We start from the raw sequence: 20,772 nt of genomic DNA, 5'->3' as shown, positions 1-20,772 counted from the left end.
TGCTGGTTCAAAAACTTCCCAGATTTCCAAGCAGAGGTTCCTTCCACCCCCACCCCCGCCCGCTCCACACACCACCTCATGTTTGATTGAATTCTGCAAATGGCGTGAGAACTCCTTCCTGCGTTAGAGTGATTTCCATTTGTTTGTATTAGAATTGAAGGACAGCATAATTGAGTTGTGAAATGTCACTACCTGATTCTTTTATGATGTGGTCTTGTGGTCTGCTGAGTGGCCTTGGCCAGCTCACCTTCCTGAGCATCTGTTTCTTCATTATGTGGCTAGAAAGAAAGCAACAGTGCACATTCCTCCTAGGACTGCTGGGAGCATTTAACACGCCAAGATCTGGAGTCCTAGGACCAGAGGAAGTTGCCTGTCCATGGAGTCAGCGCTTCGTCAGTGTTAGCTGTTATCTTTGTGGCTAGGTCCTTTGTTTTATATCGGTGACCTAGAAAATAGGGGTTTGTGCTTAAGCCCTGCCCTCTTGTAGCCGTGGCACTCAGCCACTGACATCCCCGTCCTCATGGAGAGGAGGGGAAGGGAAGAGGGGCCCGAAGGTGTCGGTGGTTGCTTTTCCTTGGGCAGTGGTTACACATTGTTTTGTTTTGTTTCCAGGACTTAGGTACGCCCCAGTAGCTCTGGCACGCTAAGTTTGATTTTTATGCGCACTCTCCTCCTCGTCCTTTGAAATGAAGACTCTTGATTTTTCATTTCTCCTACCCTGCACCCAGTCATCTTGTTTCAATGCCTTGGCTGCACATCTTGTGAGGTGTCCTCATGATTTGGGATAAATGTGATTTTTCAGGATTCCTAACAAGTTGTGGTTTTGTTGTGTCTCTTCATTTAAGCCTTATTTTCTCTCCACTGCCTTGAATCGAGGGAGTGGATGGGTTATTGGATTTCTCCAGGTAGAACTGGATGCATAAAGGGAATCAGAATCATCCGTTTTCAGTGGACTTTTTTTGGGGGGGGTTACACTGGCGATGCTCAGGGCTGACTCCTGGCTCTGCAGTCAGGAATCACTCCTGGCGGTACTCAGGGAACCATATGGGATGCTGGGAATCCCATATGCTGGGTCGGCCATGTGTAAGGCAGACGCCCTACCCGCAGTGCTATCATTCCAGCCCCTTCAGTGGACTTTTAAATAGTCTTTAAAAAAACTTTAAACTAACCCTGCTACCAGAAAACTGGAGATTGATACAGCTGTGGCTTAGGGAGCGATTTCTTTGTCCTGTGGGGGCTCAGCAGTAGAGCAAACGCCACATGTGACCCCGCAGAAACAGCACACCTTTCAGGCAGAACCATCAGACACAGTCTGCATGCTCTGTTTTGTCCTGAATTTGGGGGTGTGGGGGAGTATGAGCAGAGCAGTACTCCCGGGGGGGCGGTGACGATTGTTCTGCCACTGAGCTTCAGCCCTGGCCCCAAAGAACAGCCCTTTGGAAATAGAAACGATTAAGTTGGGCCTCATTAAATTGGAAAGATCTGCTCTTCACAGCCAGGCACAAGTGTCACTGAGAGTCACGGCTAGGCCCCCAAGTTCTGCCCTGTATACTACCCCCCCAGGACCAAATAAAATGTCTGCTCTTAAAAAAAAATCTAAACAAAACAAAAAAACAAACGCTAAGAGACAGGGTTGGAGTAATAATGCAGTGGGTAGAGCACTTAACTTTGCAAGCTGCCAACCTGGTTTGATCCCTGGCATCCTGTATGGATCCCTGAGCACTGCCACGGGTGATCCCTGAAGGTGGCCAGGTGTAAGCTCAGAGCACCACTGGACGTGGCCCCAGAGCCCAAATAAATAAATAAATAGGCAAGCACTGCTGAGAGAATGGAGAGACAAGCCACGGAGTAGGAGAGGAATATTTTTTAAATGTGTATCTGATTTAAAAAAAAAAAAGCAATCCAGAATATAGAGTAAACTCTTGCAACTTGGTAGGAAGGAAACAACCCGGGTTTTCATAATGGGCAGCATCTCCTTTTTGAAAGATGGTCACCCTCACTTACCGTTAGGGGAGTGCATGTTACAGACCTCCTGGGATGACCAGTATGGACCTAGGAGAGTGGACGACCCGAAGTCAGGGTGCAGTGTGCGGCCCGTGCTCGGACACTTCCTCAGCTGGAGTGAGGAAACGGCCAGTCGTTTGGCAGCTTCTTACAAGGTTAATTAGGCTTTCACAGGGGTTTAAAAATGTGTGTTGTCACGGGTGCTTTATTTATTTTATTTAATGTGCACATTTTCCTTGACATTGAGCTCATTAAGTTTCTATTCATGAGGATGGTTGGACTCAGTGATCTGCTCTCACACATGGAATGTGGCAGAAGTGATGGCGCGTCACGGAGTCCAGATTGTCAGTCATTTGATCAAAGCGTTGCAGCTCTTTGCCTCATTCTTTCCTTCTTGGATCCCTGGGTCTGGGAGAAACCAGCTGTTGTGTCAGAAGGTTCTCCGTCAGCCTGGTGGGAAAGTCACAAGGGGGGCAGCTGAGGCTGGCTGCCAGCTCCCAGCCCTGTATAAGAGAAGCGCCTGCTGCGGAGTGGGTGCTCCCGCCCCCACAGGCCTGGCGCCTGCACCCCCCCCACCAGGGCCCTGCCACTCCGTCCCGCCCAGCGCCCGTTTGAGCAGGTTATTACTGCCTTAAGCGGTTATGCTGGTGGCATTTATTGTGCAGTGACAGATAACTGCAATGACTTGCTCAGCCGTCTTTCCAGACCCAGACTTTCCGAGAGAGGAAAACACACCGAAAACCTCGGGCAACTTTCAATCATAGAGACACCCACATGCAGATGCTTCCAGTGACTGTTCCTGATCTTCAAAACATGGAGAGAAGCAAGCCGGTGTGGGGGAACAGAGACCCAGGTTGGAGCATCCCTGAATGGATCACTGCCGAGCCGTAGGGGCTGGAGGGCGGATACACACAGCTCAGCCCAGCTCCCCTGCCCAGCAGGCGGAGGGATGGAAGACCGGCTCAGAGGGAACTTTCGCTCACGGGCACAGGCACACTCATGGCATGGAGAACAGTGTTTTCGAGGGCGCGCTCGTTATTAGAGAGGTCACTTTCCGGGGACGTTGGAACAGTCCTTTATTTTTCTGGAGGGACGGGGGTGCTTTGGGACCACTCCTGGTGGTGTTCTGGGGATACTCCTGGCTTGGTGCTCAGGAGTCCTGGCAGTGCGGGGACCCCCCGGGCCGTACGTGCTGCCTGCGATGGAGCCAGGTCTCACAGGGCCAGCACCGCACCCTGTGCTGAGTCTCTAGCCCTGTCCGCTGTCTTGACTGTAAATGGTGGTTATGTAAGTATATGTGTGTGTCCGCAGTCAGAGAACTGCATGCCCAGAAGGACAAGTTTGACTCTGCATAAATTATACCTTAATAATAAACTTGAGTGAAGAAATGTCCTACATGAAAATGATCCGTGTGCCTTCTAGGTTGCCATGGGGGATAGACTGAGGCGAGAAAACTGCCCTGAGTAACAGCTCTCGGGCTGCGAGCTGAGCTCAGGCACATGTGTGTCGGGCTGCTGACTGGCGATCCCGTGTGGTTTCAGGTCATATGAACTCACCCGGAAGGACCGACTGTACAAGAACATCATTCGCATGCAGCACACTCATGGATTCAAGGCTTTCCACATCCTCCCCCAGACCTTCCTGCTGCCGGCGGAGTACGCAGAATTCTGCAGTGAGTGCCTGCCCCTCACCCCAGCCCCAGGGCTTGCCCGTGGGACAGATGCGCCCCCCCACCCCCATCCCAACCTGTCCAAATCCAGAAGTGATGTCCTTAGCAAAACAGCTTCAAGGAGAAATAGACTGTGGACTTTTATTTATCTTTCTGTGTATTTTGGGCCCTACGTGGCAGTGCTTGGGGCTGACTCCGGGCTCTGCACTCAGGGGTCACTCTTGGTAAGCTCTGGGCACCACATGGAGTGCCGGGGACCGAACCCGGGTCAGCCGCCTGCTATGGCTCCGGTTCCTAGAGTGTGTTTTTGTATCCGGATTGTGTATGCTATGTTTATCTTAGTAGCGTCTTGTGGGTGTCGCATATAATGTTTCTGGGGTTTACAGAAGTCTCCTGTCAGAGGCGACAGAGCCATGACAGTCAGCAGCGGTAGCAGGGTTGTCTGGGGGTGGGCAGTAGCCAAACTCTCGCACAGTAGCCAGATTTCAGCAGTGACAGAGAGTCAGTGACATCGTTTAGTGGTGACATATGTGGAATATGGCTGTGGTGGTGAAGGGGAAATGAAAGTTTCTGGGGGAACACTTACTTTCAAAACAATATTGACCAAGGCCGGGGAGATAGGACAGGGGTTAAGGCGTTTGCCTTGCATGCGGCTGGCCCCGTTTCAATCCCTGGTGCTGCATATATAGTCCCTGCGCACTGCTAGGAGTGATTTCTGAGCACAGAGAGCCAGCAGTAAGCCCTGAGCAATTTCACGTGTGACCTAAAATAAGTAAACTAAAAACTGAGTATCGACCAGTAGTCAGAATAGCACTGTAGCACTGTTGTCCTGTTGTTCATCGATTTGCTCGAGTGGGCACCAGTAACATCTCCATTGTGAGATTTGTTGTTACTGTTTTTGGCATATCTAATACACCCCAGGTGGCTTGCCAGGCTCTGCCCTATAGGCAGGACACTCTCGGTAACTTGCCGGGCTCTTTGAGAGGGACGGAGGAATCAAACCCGGGTCGTCCATGTGCAAGGTAAATGCTCTACCTGCTATGCTATTGCTCCAGTAGTCAGAATATCTAAACTAAAAATAATTGGTGATCGGTTCACTCTGAGCCGCAATTTCTTTACATGTCTAGAGAGAGAGAATTGTCATTTCTATTTGTTATTTGCCAGTAGCAGGAAGTCAGTCCAAGTATTTGACAAGTAAAGCATGACCTTCCCCCTTTAGTCACATACCTGGTGCTGTAATTTCTCATTTTTTCTAACTTTTTTGGAAGAGTGTTCTGAGTTAAAAAAGAAAAATGAGATGATGTATCTTAGCACAATGTTTATATAGTTGTGTGTGGCACCTATTTATCCATCCATCTCCATGTTCTCAAATGGTTGAAGAGCAATAATACAGCAGGTAAGGCATTTGCCTTGCAAACGGCCGACCCAAGTGGCACCACATATGGTCTCCCCAGCCTGACAGGCGTGGTCCCTGAGCACAGATTTGCTCGAGCGGGCACCAGTAACATCTCCATTGTGAGATTTGTTGTTACTGTTGTTACTGTATGGCCCCAGAGCAAAAAAGAGAACAGAACAAAAAACTCATCATCATAAGGGAAATGAAAGCAGTATATTCCAGTCAGCCATCTTTCATGCGAGTGTTGTCAGTAAGTGCTCAAAGTGTCTTCAATAACTGCAGCGGTAGAGCATTCAGTAAATGCACAGCGGTAGAGCATTTGCCTTGCACATGGCCGACCCGGGTTCGATTCCTTGCCCCTCTTGGAGACAAGCTACTGAGAATATTTCGCTCGCACAGCAGAGCCTGTCAAGCTAATACCTGTGGCGTATTCGATATGCCAAAAACAGTAACAAGTCTCACAATGGAGACATTACTGGTGCCCGCTTGACCAAATCGATGAGCAACGGGATGACAGTGACAGTGATCACTAATACATATTAACTGAAGTGTATAACAGATTATGTAATATGTATCTTAGGGCCCCAGGAATTGTCTGTGTCACTAGCACCACTCTGTAGAAACGGGCCAGAGCCAAGCCTCACTGTCTGCTTATTTATTTGGCTTTCAAGGGAACTTACTTGTCCAGGTTCAAGCAGAGGAGCTGGACTCCGCCAGGCTTTCCTCTTTGGGGTTAGAGCCTGACTGAGTGACTTAGGGCAGGGAAGAGGCTCAAGGTCAGCCTGGGGAAAAGATTCCAGGGGCCAAGCATGTGGTGTGCATGCAGGAGCCCTGGGCTCATCCCCAGCACCGCATGGTCCTCACCCTGCTAGGAGTAAGTCCTGGGGAGTGGCCCCCAGACAGAATCAAAGCGAATCTAAAGAGGCGTGAGATGGGAGAAGGTAAGGGGCAGGTGGTCTAGAACGTTCTGCTTTGTGCGTCTTCTCAGTATTCCCTTATGTGGATCAGCTGTCTGCAACCCACAACTCTCGGGCCAAGCTGTGGCTTCTGGTTTTGTACCTCTCATGAGTTGACAACAGCTTTCCCATTTTAGTTTGTTTTTGGGCCACGCCCAGCAGTGTTCAGGGCTCACTCCTGACTCTGCTCTCAGGACTTACTCCTGGAGGAGCTTGGGGGACCATATGGGGTGCCAGGAATTGAATCTGGCTTTGCTGCGTGCAAGGCTAATGCCTCATCCACTCTACTATTGCTTTTTGACCATTAGAGAACATGGAGTTAATAGGTAGGTAGATGCCACACAACTATGTTTTGGGCCACACCGGGCTTTGCGCAGGGCTTACTCCTGGCTCTGGGCTCAGGGTCACTCCTGGCAGGCTCGGGCATTGAATCTCTGTTTGCATTTGTAAGGGCAGCCCAAAATGTGAGCCCTGTAGCTGCCATCCTCCAGGGAGAAACATGGAAAATCCTGGGTTACCTGAGTAGACAACCATGGTTGGAATGTAAGGTGATCAGCTCACACCTTTCTTTTCCTTTGTTCTTTTCTTATCTCCTGATATTTTGAGCAGATTCATACTCAAAGGATCGGGGACCTTGGATAGTAAAACCAGTGGCCTCTTCCAGAGGGCGGGGTGTCTACCTGATCAACAATGTAAGTGTGTTGCGGGGCCCTGTCCCTTGTGTGTTCTCCACTTCCGACTGTGCGTGCCCAAGCTACCGGTACCTCTCACCCTTCCTCTTTGCTGAGAGCAGCGGCCTGTCTGCCGTCCACAGTCCCAGCTGTCCTGGGGCTGAATTGGCTGCGGTTGACCTCGCTGGTGACACCCGCTCTCTCCCACGCCAACAGTTACTTGGCAGTGAAAAAGTAACTGGATCCAGTGTCGGGAGGGCAGCCTTTGGTGTCAGCCAAGAAGGTGGCACCTTTCTTTGCTTCCTGCGTACTGTCGGGCGGATTCTCGGCAGTAAGTGCTCGTTGGTAGCCTGGACAGTGGGTTCCTGCCCCTGGACGTCATCCAGGACGTCAGCCTGAGTTTGTTCAGACATCCACGCTGCTGTTTCTCATCATCCCTCCCTCTCTCTCTCTGTCCTTACCTCATTGTCTTCCTCTTCCTCATCTCTCTTTTTTTTGCAAAAGTCATCTTGATGTATTGCAATAACTAACAGCATAAAATAGAAGGTAGTTGGGCCAAATATATAATCCAAATACGTAGCCATAAGGTAAAACATTCCACTGCCCGGGCCCCACAAGGTAAGACAGTGCACTTCCCGGGCTCCCCAGGGTAAGACATTCTACTGCCCGGGCCCCCCAAGGTAAGACATTCCACTGCCCGGGCCCCCCAAGGTAAGACATTCCACTGCCCGGGCCCCCCAGGGTAAGACAGTCCACTGCCCGGGCCCCCCAAGGTAAGACAGTCCACTGCCCGGGCCCCCCAAGGTAAGACAGTGCACTGCCTGGGCCCCCCAAGGTAAGACAGTCCACTGCCCGGGCCCCCCAAGGTAAGACATTCCACTGCCCGGGCCCCCCAAGGTAAGACAGTGCACTGCCTGGGCCCCCCAAGGTAAGACATTCCACTGCCCGGGCCCCCCAAGGTAAGACATTCCACTGCCCGGGCCCCCCAAGGTAAGACAGTCCACTGCCCGGGCCCCCCAAGGTAAGACAGTGCACTGCCCGGGCCCCCCAGGGTAAGACAGTGCACTGCCCGGGCCCCCCAAGGTAAGACAGTCCACTGCCCGGGCCGTTGTGGGCTAAAGAGGCACCTTTTCCTCTGCCAGGTAAGTTCATAGACAGTTTTCCCAAACTGCCCCTGCCACAGTCTGTTGCTAGGGTGATTGCCAAGGGAAAGACCTTGGGTGTGAGAAGACCAAAGGTGGTCTTTGCAGTCCCACTGGCAGATGTTGGAGCTGTTGAAATTCCACGTGTGGCCCTTGCCCCAGCAGTGGAGCGTCTGCCCCCAGGGCCCAGCAGTGTCTGCACTCAGGGAGCCTCATGCATGAACCTGGCTCTGCATCTCAGTGGGTGCCCAGGCTCCCTAAGTCATGCCATCAGCTGGTTTAAGTTCTGGGTGGTTTCCCCACTACACGTTCCCAGGACCCTAGTCATCCTGCTGCAGCATTCGCTCCAAGTTGGACCACTTGTTTTTGTTCATAATTTTTTCCGTTTTGTTTTGTTTTGGGACCACATCTGGCAGTGCTCTGGGCTCTCTTGGTCTCACTCAAGTATCACTCCTGGTGGCCTCAGGGATCATGTGGGATACAGGGATGGAACCCAGGTTGGCCAAGTGCACAGCAAGTACCTGCTGTACTATTATTTTTCATCATTTTACCGGTTTATGACCTTTGTGCTCTCTTTAAGAGCTCTGAAGTTTACCAGTATTTCAGTCTGGACCTTTTTCGTTCTCTTGCCACGACTTTGGACTGGCCCTTCTCGTCTAGAAATTAGTGTTTTTCTTTAGTTCAGGGAAAATTGTACCTGCTTTTGGTCTTCATTTTTGCCGTTCAAACTTGCTTTGAAAGGTTCTGGGCTTTTCCTCCATGTCAGCTCTTATTTTTAATTCTTTGCCTTGCCCCTCCTGCATCTTCTGGTTTCTGTTTGTGTTCTCACAGAGCCATCCATCTACTGTATTTCTGTAGCAGCTCTCAGTTTCCAGAACCTCTTAGTTCCCCGAGTTACTTTCAAAAAAGTGTTTTTATTTTATTTTTTAATTTTATTTATTTATTTATTTTTCTTTTTGGGTCACAGGGGTTACTCCTGGCTCTGCACTCAGGAATCACTCCTGGCGGTGCTCAGGGGACTGCATGGGATGCTGGGAATCGAACCCAGGTCGACCACGTGCAAGGCAAACACCCTACCCGCTGTGCTATCGCTCCAGCCCCAAAAGTGTTTTTATTATAAATGGCAGCCTGTTAATATTTAATAAGTGTAGTTTTACCTTTCTGTGTAAACTGAGTTTTTTTGTTTGTATTTTTAAGTTTTCTTCTGTTCTTTAAATTTTCTTGGGATCATCTTTTTCCTCCTGCTGTCGAGCTTTCTCAGTTTTGCTGATGTTGTGTGTTGAATCCTAAGTACGAGCAAAAGAGCGTATTGGTTGTAGTTGGCCACTGAAGGGCCAGATGTGGTATCTCTGTGATAGAGCTTTGCTTTCTGGGTCCATCTTCAGCACTCCCCTCTCCCCCCAACCCCCGACCCTCCCCCCCTCGCTCCCCGCCCCCGCCCCCCCCCACACAGAGAAAAGTAAGATAAGGAAAGAATTATTTTGCATTTGATAGTATGCTCATCAGAAGAGTCAGTGCTATTGCTAACATGTCACCTATATTACAATAATAAAAGTCTGCTTATAAAAGGAGAAAGACAGTGAGCTGGGCCCCTGGCCTGGGCCTGCCCTGCTGTTCCCTTAGCTGCCTCTCCCAGAGAGGCTGGCGGGGCTCTGTGGGATGACGGAGCACGTTGGCTTCCCCTGGGGTGCGGGCGGGGGAGGAGTGTGTCCTGTCACGAAGGACAGGCCGCTGCGTCGGGACTGGAAATGCAGGCGCTGCTGTCTCGGGGCGACCTGCTTTATTCTCTCTCCCCCTTTGGGTCCTTGCAGGGATCAGGTGGCTGTGGGGTCCAGAGCTCTGTCCGTACACGCAGGATCCAACTTTCCGGGCAGTCTTTCTCCGAAGGAAAAGTCCTTCATTGCAGCTGGGCTACAAACCATTGCGGAAACACCCCAGGCCAGCTTTTTCTCGCTGAGGAAGGGGTGGGGGGGTGTGCGGTGCATTTGCTGCAGCAGCTGTGACATGCCAGGCCCAGTGTGCAGTTCCCACTGCCGGGCCCTGGGTGGCGCTGAAGTCCTCTGACTCTCCTGTCACACGTAAGCCCTTGGATCTTCTCTCCTTGCTGGGTTCTGACCTGGCTGAAAGCTCCTGTCCTGCCCCTCAGCTCTGTGGCCTACCCCCCCCCCCGCCCCCAGCACCCACCAAGAGCGCCCGTGTTGTTTGAGTCATGTAGACGGCCGGAGCTTGGACTCAGGGCTTTGCTGCCAAATGGAATCGCTATTTGAAAGTCAACTGTGCTACAAGTTTACTTTTTTAATCTCTGAGAGACTTGAGTCAAAGAAGAGTAGGATCTATTCCCAGCTCATCTGGGATTCTTTTCTCCCCCCCAACCCCCCTTCCCTGCCCCTTCTGGAATGCTCTATGCCTCAGTGATTTGTTATTTTAAAACCAACATCCTAAAGAAGAGAAAAGCTGAACTTTTCCTTGGTGGGGCCGGGAACCTGGTGCCCTGACTCTTCCCTGGATGCTGGCTCTCGCACAGGGCTGACACATCTTTGGAGCATGTCTTTGGCATGCTCCCTTTCTCCTTCCCAAGACCCCCTGCCTTGATCAAAGTGCTTGGCAGGACCCCTTCCTCCCCTTCCCCCTGGTGAAGCTTTGGAGTGAGTCTGATTCTTTGAGGTATTTGGTGGAGGTGCCAGACAGAAGCCTGGGAAGGTGCCAGCAGGCACAAGGAGGGGGCTGGCGGCCGTGGGCATAATGGGGAGACATTCCCACTTCAGTCCCAAGCTGGAATTTTGTCACCTTTTGCCCAGACCTACAAGCCATGCTGTTGGTGCTTTTCCCCTCCACTGCGCCTGCCCAGCCCCTCTTTTCCACACCTGGACCCTTTCCCTTGGAATATGGGGCCCATTAGCCAACTGGATGAAGTAACTGTTTCCACGCTTGCTGCCTGCTTTCCTTTTGGATTGGAGGGAGGGAGGGAGGGAGGGAGGGAGGAAGGCGGGAGGAGAGGGAGAGAGAGGGAGAGAGAGAGAGAAAGAGAGGAAGAGAAGAGGGAGGGAGGGAGGGGGAGGAGAGAGGCAGAATGTGTGTGTATTTGGGGGTAGGGTGCTGGGACGGGGGGCCTGTGAGCAGAACTAGGGTGGGGGGGTGAGGGCCTTTCGGGGCGGGGGCGCCCCAGGGTTAGGTGTGAGGCCAAGTGAAAACAGCTTTCCCTGGCTTCCTGCTGCACGGAGAGGGCCTCTTCATAAAAACGCTCAATAATAGTCATGACCCTTTGGAAAATATCTGCATCTAGCAGCTTTCCACTACGAGACTAGAATGAAGGATAGAAAATAAAATCCAAAAAAGCCCACACATTACTTTGATGTCGGAGAAGTGTGAGCTCCTCCAGATGGAGGCTTCTGGGCCAGCCGACTGGCAAAGGTCCTTTGACGACGTGCCCTTGAACTTAACTCTCGAAATACAGCCTGAAGGAGCTGGAGCTTCGGTAACCATGACTAAAGGCCACATTTTCCCAATTTAGTGTATTAAAATCGAGGCGGGGAAGTATCCGGCATTTTCTGATTAAGGTATGAATTTGATTATGAAAGTCAAATTTAGGCATCCTTGTCTCACACATTATCCACGGTAAATATAATATCGTACTTTCCTTGAGATGGTGAAATATCTGGAGAGTATTTAGGTCACTTCTCATTCCTCCTTACCAAACTTCTGTACTGTTCTTGTTTCTGTATATGCTTTTATCTCATATGTGATCCCCCACTGACCTCCCCCTGTCACCCAACAGCGATTTAGGGTGGCCCTGGTTTGTGGGTCATTTCTAACAGCCCGTTGAAGCGTTGGGGACTCTGCCTCTGCTCTCACTCTTGCAGGTCTTCATGACCAGTACGCTCTTTCGAGTACAGTATCATGGCCTGTGATGAATTCTGTTGAGTTGTGTGACTTAGCGGACTAGATCTACATCGATACTATTAAATTTGCAGTAAGAATACCAGCTGATGTTTCTTGAGAATATAATATCTGCTCAGGACCACTGTGCCTTTCAAATCTAACCTCATTTATTCTTTATGAGCTTGTTACTGTTATTTCCCTATTAAGTGATAAAGTCAAGATTGTAACTGTCAGCTGATTTTTTTTTTAAGTCTTTTTGGTTTTTTGTTGTTTTGGGGTCACAACTGGCAATGCTCAGGGGTTGCTCCTGGCTCTGCATTCAGGAACTATTTCCGGCAGTGCTCAGGGGACCATATGGGATGTCAGGAATCGAACCCTGGTTGTGCCTTGCTGCTGTACTATCTCTCTGGCTTCAGCCTAGCTGATCTGAGAGCTGAGTAGTGGATCCTAAACTGGCTGGGCCTCCTGCCCTCTTTTCTGGGTGAATAAAAAAGGGACTCTTCCCACCTGGAAATTTGCAAACAAATCACTTGTAGCTGTCTGGCAACTACCTGGACCCCAGGAAACGGAGGACAGTACCTTGAGTCGGGGACAACGGATGCTCAAGACCTGTGCGCACAAGTTGGCCAAGATAGACCACCTACTCGGGACAGAAACTCATAGTCATATGGCAGCATTCATTAGGAAAAGCAGTAGTTAAATGGAGGCTGAGGGAATGTGCCACATGCACTTACACACACACACACACACACACACACACACAAATCTGCTGCTATCTCCTCTCCTCTGTCCCTTACTGTTCCAGTGCCACCCAGGGGTTGGTATTGCCCTCTTGGGAAACATTTTTGGCTGTTCCACCTTACAATAGCTTAACAGAGAGAGTTTGATCTTAATTAGGAAAGTGGATGTGATTCCAGAGTTCAACAACAACTCAGAGTCTTGATTAAAGCCTGAGTTGGAAGGCAGTTTCAACTTGGAATTGAAGCCAGTTTACATCGAGCTAATTAGGGATGGACAAAAAGGGAACAGACCTGAAAATCCCAAAAGACTTTGTGTAGTTGCCCATCGCCAGGACACGTTATCTCCAAAACTCTACCCCCACCGTTTTTCTGTGAAAAGATTTAGTTCCCTTTGCAAGTAGAAATGAAAGGTGCAGACCACTGAACGAATGTTAACGTGACCTAAAATATGAAATGATTTGTACCATCCAAAGAACACGTGTGTATGATGAGGGAGGCAGGAAACACGGAGACCAGGATGTCCTCTGTGTGGCATGGAGTGAAGGCTTCTGCCCACGTGGCCTCTGGCCTGAGGAGACTTGATTGGTCATAGGTCTCTTCTGGATGGTTGGGGCCACACCCCGTGGTACCCTGGTGGTATCCTGACAACCGGGGAGTCATTTCCAGTGGTGCTTGGCAGACCTTCGGGTCAAACCCGGGCCTCCTGCAAGCGCAGGCTGCGCCTCCGCCTCCTCCTGCAGCCTGCGGCTGCTCCTCAGCGTGTGGGGTGTGGCCGTCAGTGAGTCTCAGAGTTGGAGCAGAGGCTGCAGCGGGCTGCTTCAGGATTGCCTCTGTTCTTACACACGATGCGGGCCCCATAGGGAGGTGCTACTGTGCGAAGCCCACCAGGGCAGTGGGCGGCAGTCAGGACATGGTGTAGGTGACCGAAGCACAAGCGTGACTCAGTCCTGGTGTCACTGCGGCCGACTCGGATGATGCATAGGAGCTGCCACGGGGAAATGGGGTTCTGAGTCTGAGAGAGCGGCCATGGAAACAGAGAGGGGAGTCTCGTGATCCTGAGTTATCTATTGTGATAATGTAGCGTCCCCTGTGGTGTTTGGTAGGACAGATGATTTCTCTGGTGGCAGGGTTTTAAGTTGCAACAGTTGTTTCAGGTCAGAACATTCGAGAAAGAGGTGCAGATTGCTCGAGGTCCACACACACCTGTTGCACTGGCTGCTCTGTCTCTGTGTATCTGTTTGGTTTGGGTTTGGTTTGTGGGCGATCAAACCTGGGTCAGCTGTGTGCACAGCAAGTGCGCTACCTGCTGGACTACCTTTTTTTTTTTTTTTTTTTTTTTGCTTTTTGGGTCACACCTGGCGATGCACAGGTTACTCCTGGGTTTGCACTCAGGAATTACTCCTGGAGGTGCTCAGGGGACCATATGGGATGCTGGGATTCGAACCCGGGTTGGCCGCATGCAAGGCAGACGCCCTACCCGCTATGCTGTCGCTCCAGCCCTGGACTACCTTTCCAGCCCTTACCGCAGTCATTTGTGACCATGCCCTTTAGGCCCGCTCATGGATGCTCATGTAGCCTGAGGCAGTCCCTCAATGCTTCCTCTAAGGCCCAGTCAGGGTTGTATTGAGTGATACCCATGAGGAGCAGGGCAGTGCTGGACACAGTGAGTGTTCAGTGCTTTTATGAAGCTCCGTATTTCTGCAGATGCCCGTAGTCCTTTCTGCTCTGTCTCTGTTTTTGTTACGACTGTGGCTATAGCCACTTCTTCCTTTGGAGCCTTTGGTCCTGCCTCTCCCAGCTGTTGGCGCTGTCCACTCTCATTCCCCACATAGCTGCTTCGGTCCAGATACTTTGGTCTCTTTCTGGACTTGCAGGAGTCCACAGTATATTCTCGCCTCCGCCTTGTCAGGTCCAAGCTCTGTCGGCCCAGGGGTTCACGTTCCTTTGCCAGTGGCTCCCTCTCTCTCATGTTGGAACTGTGCTTGCCTCTCATTATGTCCTAGGTGGTCGTCTCCTGCCTCTTCTCCAGGGGAGAGCTTTGCAGGCTCTCCTCTGCCCTGCACTCCAGGGTCCCTCTCACCGCTGCTCATGTGCTCACCTCCTGTTTGTGCTTTGCGGCCTCCCGTTCTGCCCTTGCAGAGACTCTGCTGTATGTGCCTGGAAACGCTTTTTGCTGTCCCTTGACCTAAACCCCGAACTAGACGGGTTTAGTGGAGGTCAGTGGAGGTCAGACTGTCTGCTTCCTCCCTTGCTGCGTCCCCTTAGCTATACTTATTTATTATGTACTTGAAAAGATCAGAGATATAGTACAACAGGTACACAGCCGACCCAGATTCAGTTCCCGCCATCCCATATGGTCCCTGAGCCTGCTAGGAGCGGTTCCTGAGTGCAGAGTCCCTGAGCTCCACTACATGTAGCCCGGAAAACAAAAACAATCAGACAAAAAAGGATCATTTGGTCTTTGCCTGCATTTCTATTTGGGTGCCCTCGAGTTAGCATGCCTTATTCACGGGGGTGCCGGTGCTCACGGTGGAAAGATCTGTTAGTGCTCTCGGGAGCTTGAGGAAACCTTTATTTAAGAATAATGGTAAGATTGAAGAAGAAGAAGAAGAAGAAAAGTCCATCTTACTTTCTACATTTGTAGAAAATCAAGGTTTCATTTTTGTTAAGTAAATGTTATTTTCTCAACAGATAACTCGGTAATATGTATGTGGCTTCTTCAAGGTGCTCGGACTGTTTGGTGCGAGGGGCTTTGTAAAGGGTTTTTCCCTCTGTTCTAATTGGATACCCCGTGTATCCATTAGGGGTGTGTCATGTAGCCAACAATATGGCAGCTTGGAGAAGCCATAGTCTTCGTTTTCAGAATCATCATTGCTAAAACATTAATAAGAGCTTTGTTCCCTAACGAATTAGGATTTCTCTGCGTTTGATCCTTCCGTTCTTTCTCTGCTCACTAGCCAAACCAGATTTCCCTGGAAGAGAACATCCTGGTCTCCCGTTACATTAACAACCCCCTGCTCATAGACGGTGAGTTGGGATCAGCTTCTGCAGCACATCACGCTCGGTTTCTGTTTGGCGGGCCTCCCCTGGCACAGCTTGGAGGGTGCCTCCCAGAGGGGCGAGGACAGCCATGGAGGCTGCGAGGATCGAACTCAGGGTTCTTGCATGCTGAGAATGCGCTCTTCCCTTTGAGCCATCTCCCAGGCCCTGATCATGATGGAGGCTTCGGGTCGTTTTCCTAGCATTCTTTAACAGACCTTTAGGAAGTTAGTTTGAAATACTTTGGTTTTGTTCGGTGTGGGGGTCACACCCAGTGGTGCCTGGGACTTACTCCTGGCTCTGTGCTCAGGGATCACTCTTTGGGGGGCTCTGGGGACCAGGGAACCCGGGGATTGGATATGAATGATGGTGATCGAACCCAGGTCAGCTGCATGCAAGGCAAGCATCACACCTGCTGTACTATTGCTGTACTATATTGCTCTGGCCCAGTTTGAAAGTTTTGACAGAGCATCTCCAGGGATAAGGCTGGTTCCTAAACTCCCTCATGGAATTCTTTTTAAAGGTAAAATGAGATAATACAAAAGAAACTTCATTATGCAATAGGTATGTATTATAGGTCACCCAGTTACAAGTACCTCTTTGAAAACTATATGATACAAGTAAAATTCCTTTTTCGTGCTTGTTTATACACAGCTACCTTGTGAAAGTATTCTCCTTAAAGGGCTCTGTGCGTGGGCAGTGTGTGTGTCAGTGGTGGTCTTGCCTTCACACGCCTTTGTTCCGCTGTCCTGTTCATTCTGAAGAGAATGAGTCGAAGACAAAGGAATGTAATTTTTCCTGTGACCCTGTGACTGCAATCCTTTTTCTCTAGATTTCAAATTCGACGTCCGCCTCTACGTGCTCGTGACTTCCTACGATCCTCTTGTCATCTATCTCTATGAAGAAGGACTGGCCAGGTAAGAGACTGTGGCTTGTCTGGGGTCGGGGGTGGGTAGCAGGATGAGCCAGTGTGTGAAGATCTGTTTCTGAGAGGTTGAATTTAGGAGAATCGAGTTCCCCCTGCGCTTTGGAGGACAGAGGTCAGTCTTCTTACTTGACGCTCTCATTCGCAAGTGCTGCAGAGGAGCAAAGCGTGTGTGTGAGCAAACACCCTCGGCAGCAGGCGTCCCGCGGTGCACGTGGTTTCCCACACAGTGGCAGTGGTGACGACTCAGGGGCCACCATTGTCCCTTCCGGTGGATCGAGAAAGGAAAATAAAAGCCCTGTGTCTTTTTACCCGTCATGTGCCAGACTCATGACCGAATGTGCCTCCTCACCAACACCTGATGGTTGACATATTTTTGCATTTGAGGTAACGAAGGCTGAGGGGCCAGAGCTGGGTCTGGCCTACGGTCAGGGGGCATGAGCTGCCTCCCCTGACCAGTCGGAGAGTTGTGCACATCACAACGGTTTGCATACACAGTGTTCTGGGTTTTCTTGAGAGTTTAAGGCAAGGTGGTGTAATCCTACGGTTCAGGTTATGACATGAGTTTTGTTGCCCGTAGCCATAGAGTTGTGTAGGTGTTTTCATAATTGAAAAGAAGCGCATCGCTTTGCTGTTTGTTTCCTTTCCCCTGGCACACTCACCCGAGGTTCCCTTTTGCACAGAGTTCCCTTCTGCAGCCCGGGGGTTATGGGCAGTCATGACAAACCAGATCGTTTAGAACGGTCCGAGTCAGGAATCACCCCGAATCAAGGCATGCTGCCTACTTAGGCCTCGGTTCTTTGCATATGACCTTACACCCTAACAACGTTATTTCACTGGTGCTTTAATTATTTCCTGTCGTCCAGCTCTAGTGACCAGAAGTGGAGGGAGCTGGCAGGCCCACCGGGTTCTAGCTGGTTGAACCTTGTCTTCGCCTCTCCACTAGGGGGCAGCGGCAGCATTCACCAGCCTGTCACACTCTTAATCAAGATTTATGAGTTTGAACCTTGGGAACCCCGGAGGCTACCGAAGCTCCCTGGCTCTGGCCTCTTGTTCATTGAAATCTGAGGACGAGGGAAACCGAAGAAGCCCTTTCTCAGTTTCTCTGTAGAGGACTGGACCAGGCACCCGCGCACACACTGACAGTGCGCCCTGCTCAGGTTCATGTAGACAGTTGCCTGTAGCGTCTGTGGGCGCGTGTGCTCTCAAACCTCGAAAGCTGGGCTCTCATGTTTGCGAGAGCACAAAGAAGGCAAAATAGAGCTGTACGTTTTGCATATTTCCAAAGTGTGTTTTGCATATTACCTACCGTGTCTATGGCTCTCCTTACTGATAAGATTTGGCATCATTTTCAGACCCTGACATTTACTACAGAACTTGCTGCAGATATACACGTGCTCTGGCAAGTGTTGGACGTGTGTTAGAAGTCAGAATCCACTGAGCCGAGTGATTCTCTTGCCCCTGTAGGCAGGAACTGACTTTTTTCCAAAAGGAGGCCTCTCTTCAATAATTCGAGAAGTGGCGTCTCATCAGTAATTTGGAGACAAGCTTTTCGGCAGCTCGGCCCAAATAGAACTGAGAAATAGGCACTTTCGGGGCGTTTACTAGTTTACTAAGACGCAGAGGCGAATGGGAAGGCTTTACAGAAAGACAGGGTCTTCGCCTGAGCTCCTTGACGGTGCAGTGGCCTGCGTGTGCCGGGGCCTCTGTGTCTTAGCTCAGTGTGTGTTTGGGCATCCCCGGGCTGGTTCTCAGCCCTCCGGTTCTGCTCTGCTGTGTCATCACCCTCAGCAGCCGTGCAGAGCATCTCCCCCTCCCCATTGCCTCGAAGTCTTGGCGCACGTGTGCTTGACGTAGACGTTACTGAAGAGAAGGGGATCGGGATGAGATCATGTAGGCTGTTTTACTTTGAGGCTCAACACGGAAAACCATAATCTTTCCTAAAGAGACAGATCTGGCAGCAAGCACAACTCGCTTCCTTCTTTAGAAAAGTAGGGCCTCATGCCATATCCCTTCTGTTTGCGACCTCGAAAGTAATGGTTCGGTGACAGAAAGATTAAGTTCATTTCACAGGACGTCTTTGTGAAAGAGATGTTTGGTGTAAATTCTGTGCCCTTGCAAACGTACTAAAAGAAAAGAATGTCAACAGTCCCTTTCTAGGAGAATTGTTGCAGCTGTCCGTGCTGTTGTGGTCGCCTTGGAGGTGGGGCAGCTCTCTGTTTCCTTACCTGTGGGCAGAGCGTGGGGGGCTCTGCCAGGTCCCTCTGGTGGTGCTTGGCTCCTGCGTCTCGCCCACCGCAGGCCCACCCGCCTTTGGTGTCACTGTGTGTCGCTGGCCTGTGCCAGCAGGGGACGCTCATTTCCTGGGTTGGGGTGCCCTTCTCTACTGGAAATGACTAAAATGGTGCGGATCCCTCTTCCTGTCCAAGGTGGCATCCAGGGGCTGTTGGTGCGGATTTGGCAGGTTTAGGTGGGTCTAATAACGCCGTCTGAATGATTTGATGGGCAAAGCTCACAGCCACATTTTCCCTGAAAGAGAAAAACCAGAAATCCAAGCCAAAGTGAAGTGGAAAACAACATGTGTAGCCAGAGACCCCAGATAGACAGCTTGAGCGAGGCGGGAGGAAGCAAGGGTGTCTGTGCAGGGGGCCGGTGGCGACCACCACACGGTGGCGGTGGCCGGAGGCCCTGTCTGGCGACTGCCTCTCTCTCTCTCTCTGTCTGCCGAGGCGTCGCCGTCAGTGGAAATTCATCAGAGACCCCAAAGCATTCGTCATGCCTTCCCCAGCCTCCCCCGGTCCTTCTTCAGTAGCCCTCCTTGCTAATTAACACTGGCTCCGCCGGGATATTTACCTTTTCTCTGCTGGATTCCTGTGGTTTTGAAAGAATTCAGGTACTCGCTGGCTGCCAAGGAATTCAGATTACCTCACAGGCTGCACGCCGGCCAGAATCTGTGGCTGCAGCAGGAGGGGCCAGGACCCCGGCAGGCCCCGGCTGCTGGTGGGGCTTGACTCATTGCTGGCTCTGCAGGCAGGGGATCAGGTGGGTAATCCCCTCCCAGACGGGCCCCCGGGGCTGCGGCTGTGTCGCTGCTGCGCGCTGGCAGGCGCCTGGCTCCGGCCGTCGGCACGTCCCCGGGCGCTCGGCCCCTCATTCTCTTCTCGAAGGTCTCGGGGGCAGCCTGAGATGAGACCCCGTGGCCCCGCAGTCTCGTCCCCACCCTGCGTCCAGGTCTCCCTGGCCCTGGGGTGCTGCACCTGCCCCCAGAGCTGCTGTGCCAGGGCCCCCGCCGGGGCCTCTGCTCTCCCTGCATGCAGTCCTGGTCGCCCACGAGACAGGACTTCCCCCTCCTCCACGCAGCCCTTCGGACTCCAGCTCCCCTTCGGAGGATGGCGTGATCCTGCCGGACTCGGGGGCTTGCCCGCAGTGTTCCCCGCTGGAAAGTGGCCGCCGGAGCGCAGTCTCATCCCCGTGTCCGACACTGGCGCCCTGCCTTCTCGCCATGCCTAGGAGCTCTACACAGGGATTACTTTCATCTTGATTCTTTCTTGGGGGGGTCAGAGGGTACCCACTCCTGGCAGTACTTGGCACTAAGTCCTGACTCTGGGCTCAGGGCTCACTCCTAGCGGGTGTCTGGGAACCGGATGTGGTTATGGGGATCAAACCCAGGTCTGCCACGTGCGGAGCGAGAGCCCTTGCCCGCTGTGCTGTCTCTCTGGTCCGCACCTTGATTTCTCAAGGGAATCATTCTTGCAGGAGGCTGGGCATGTTGGCCTCTGGGGTACCGTACCTCGTTCTTAGCTTTTTGTTTTGGAACCACTTCCGACTTACAGGAAAGCTGTGAAGTGGAGCAGAGAGTCGGTCTCGAAAGCTCTGTTTGGAGACTGCATCCACCCTGTGTCCCCCTTCCTTCTGCTTGTGACAAAGGGCCCGGCTCCGGCCCCTGGCTTCTGTCTGGGCAGCAGCCTGGGCAGGCTCCTGGCAGTTCTTTTCTTGACTGACTTGAGCGATGATGAAGATTCCAGATCTGCTCTTTTATCGAGTATCCCTGGGTCTGGGTTTGCCTGACACTTCTTTAGTAAGACCCGGGTATAGATTCTGGGCCACTGGGCTACCTGCATCCTGTTTGACAGTGCGGGGTCGCTGTCTCATAGGGTTTGGCCACTTGGTGGAGGTGGTGTCTGCCAGGTTCTCCCCTGCAATGCTCCTGTTTTCTCCTCTGGAATTGTTAGTATTTTGGGGGGCATGAGGGGGTCTCAGCTGGTGCTCGGAGGCCATGTCCGGTGGTTCTGGGAGGTAGGAGGTGGGAAGGACCACCTGTGGCGCCAGTACCTGGGCCATTGTTGCGGCC

The 20,772-nt window shown here is 51.6% G+C and overlaps 1 protein-coding gene across 10 annotated transcripts in view; it reads left to right on the top strand.

Annotated features, from left to right (window-relative positions):
- The window catches only part of TTLL5 (tubulin tyrosine ligase like 5), a 276,403-nt gene that overhangs the window by 23,487 nt on the left and 232,144 nt on the right, over positions 1–20,772 (top strand). For all 10 annotated transcript variants that reach the window (XM_055131147.1, XM_055131139.1, XM_055131146.1 and 7 more), the window contains 4 exons: positions 3,546–3,676; positions 6,635–6,717; positions 15,415–15,484; positions 16,329–16,413. In XM_055131147.1, coding sequence (XP_054987122.1) covers positions 3,546–3,676; positions 6,635–6,717; positions 15,415–15,484; positions 16,329–16,413 — 369 coding nt within the window. The remainder of the gene's footprint in view (positions 1–3,545; positions 3,677–6,634; positions 6,718–15,414; positions 15,485–16,328; positions 16,414–20,772) is intronic.

This window comes from Sorex araneus, chromosome 3 (assembly GCF_027595985.1).
Source record: "Sorex araneus isolate mSorAra2 chromosome 3, mSorAra2.pri, whole genome shotgun sequence".
In the NCBI taxonomy this organism is placed as follows: domain Eukaryota; kingdom Metazoa; phylum Chordata; class Mammalia; order Eulipotyphla; family Soricidae; genus Sorex; species Sorex araneus.
The sequence above is the reverse complement of the archived record's forward strand: the minus strand, read 5'-3'. Positions and strand labels throughout refer to the sequence as shown.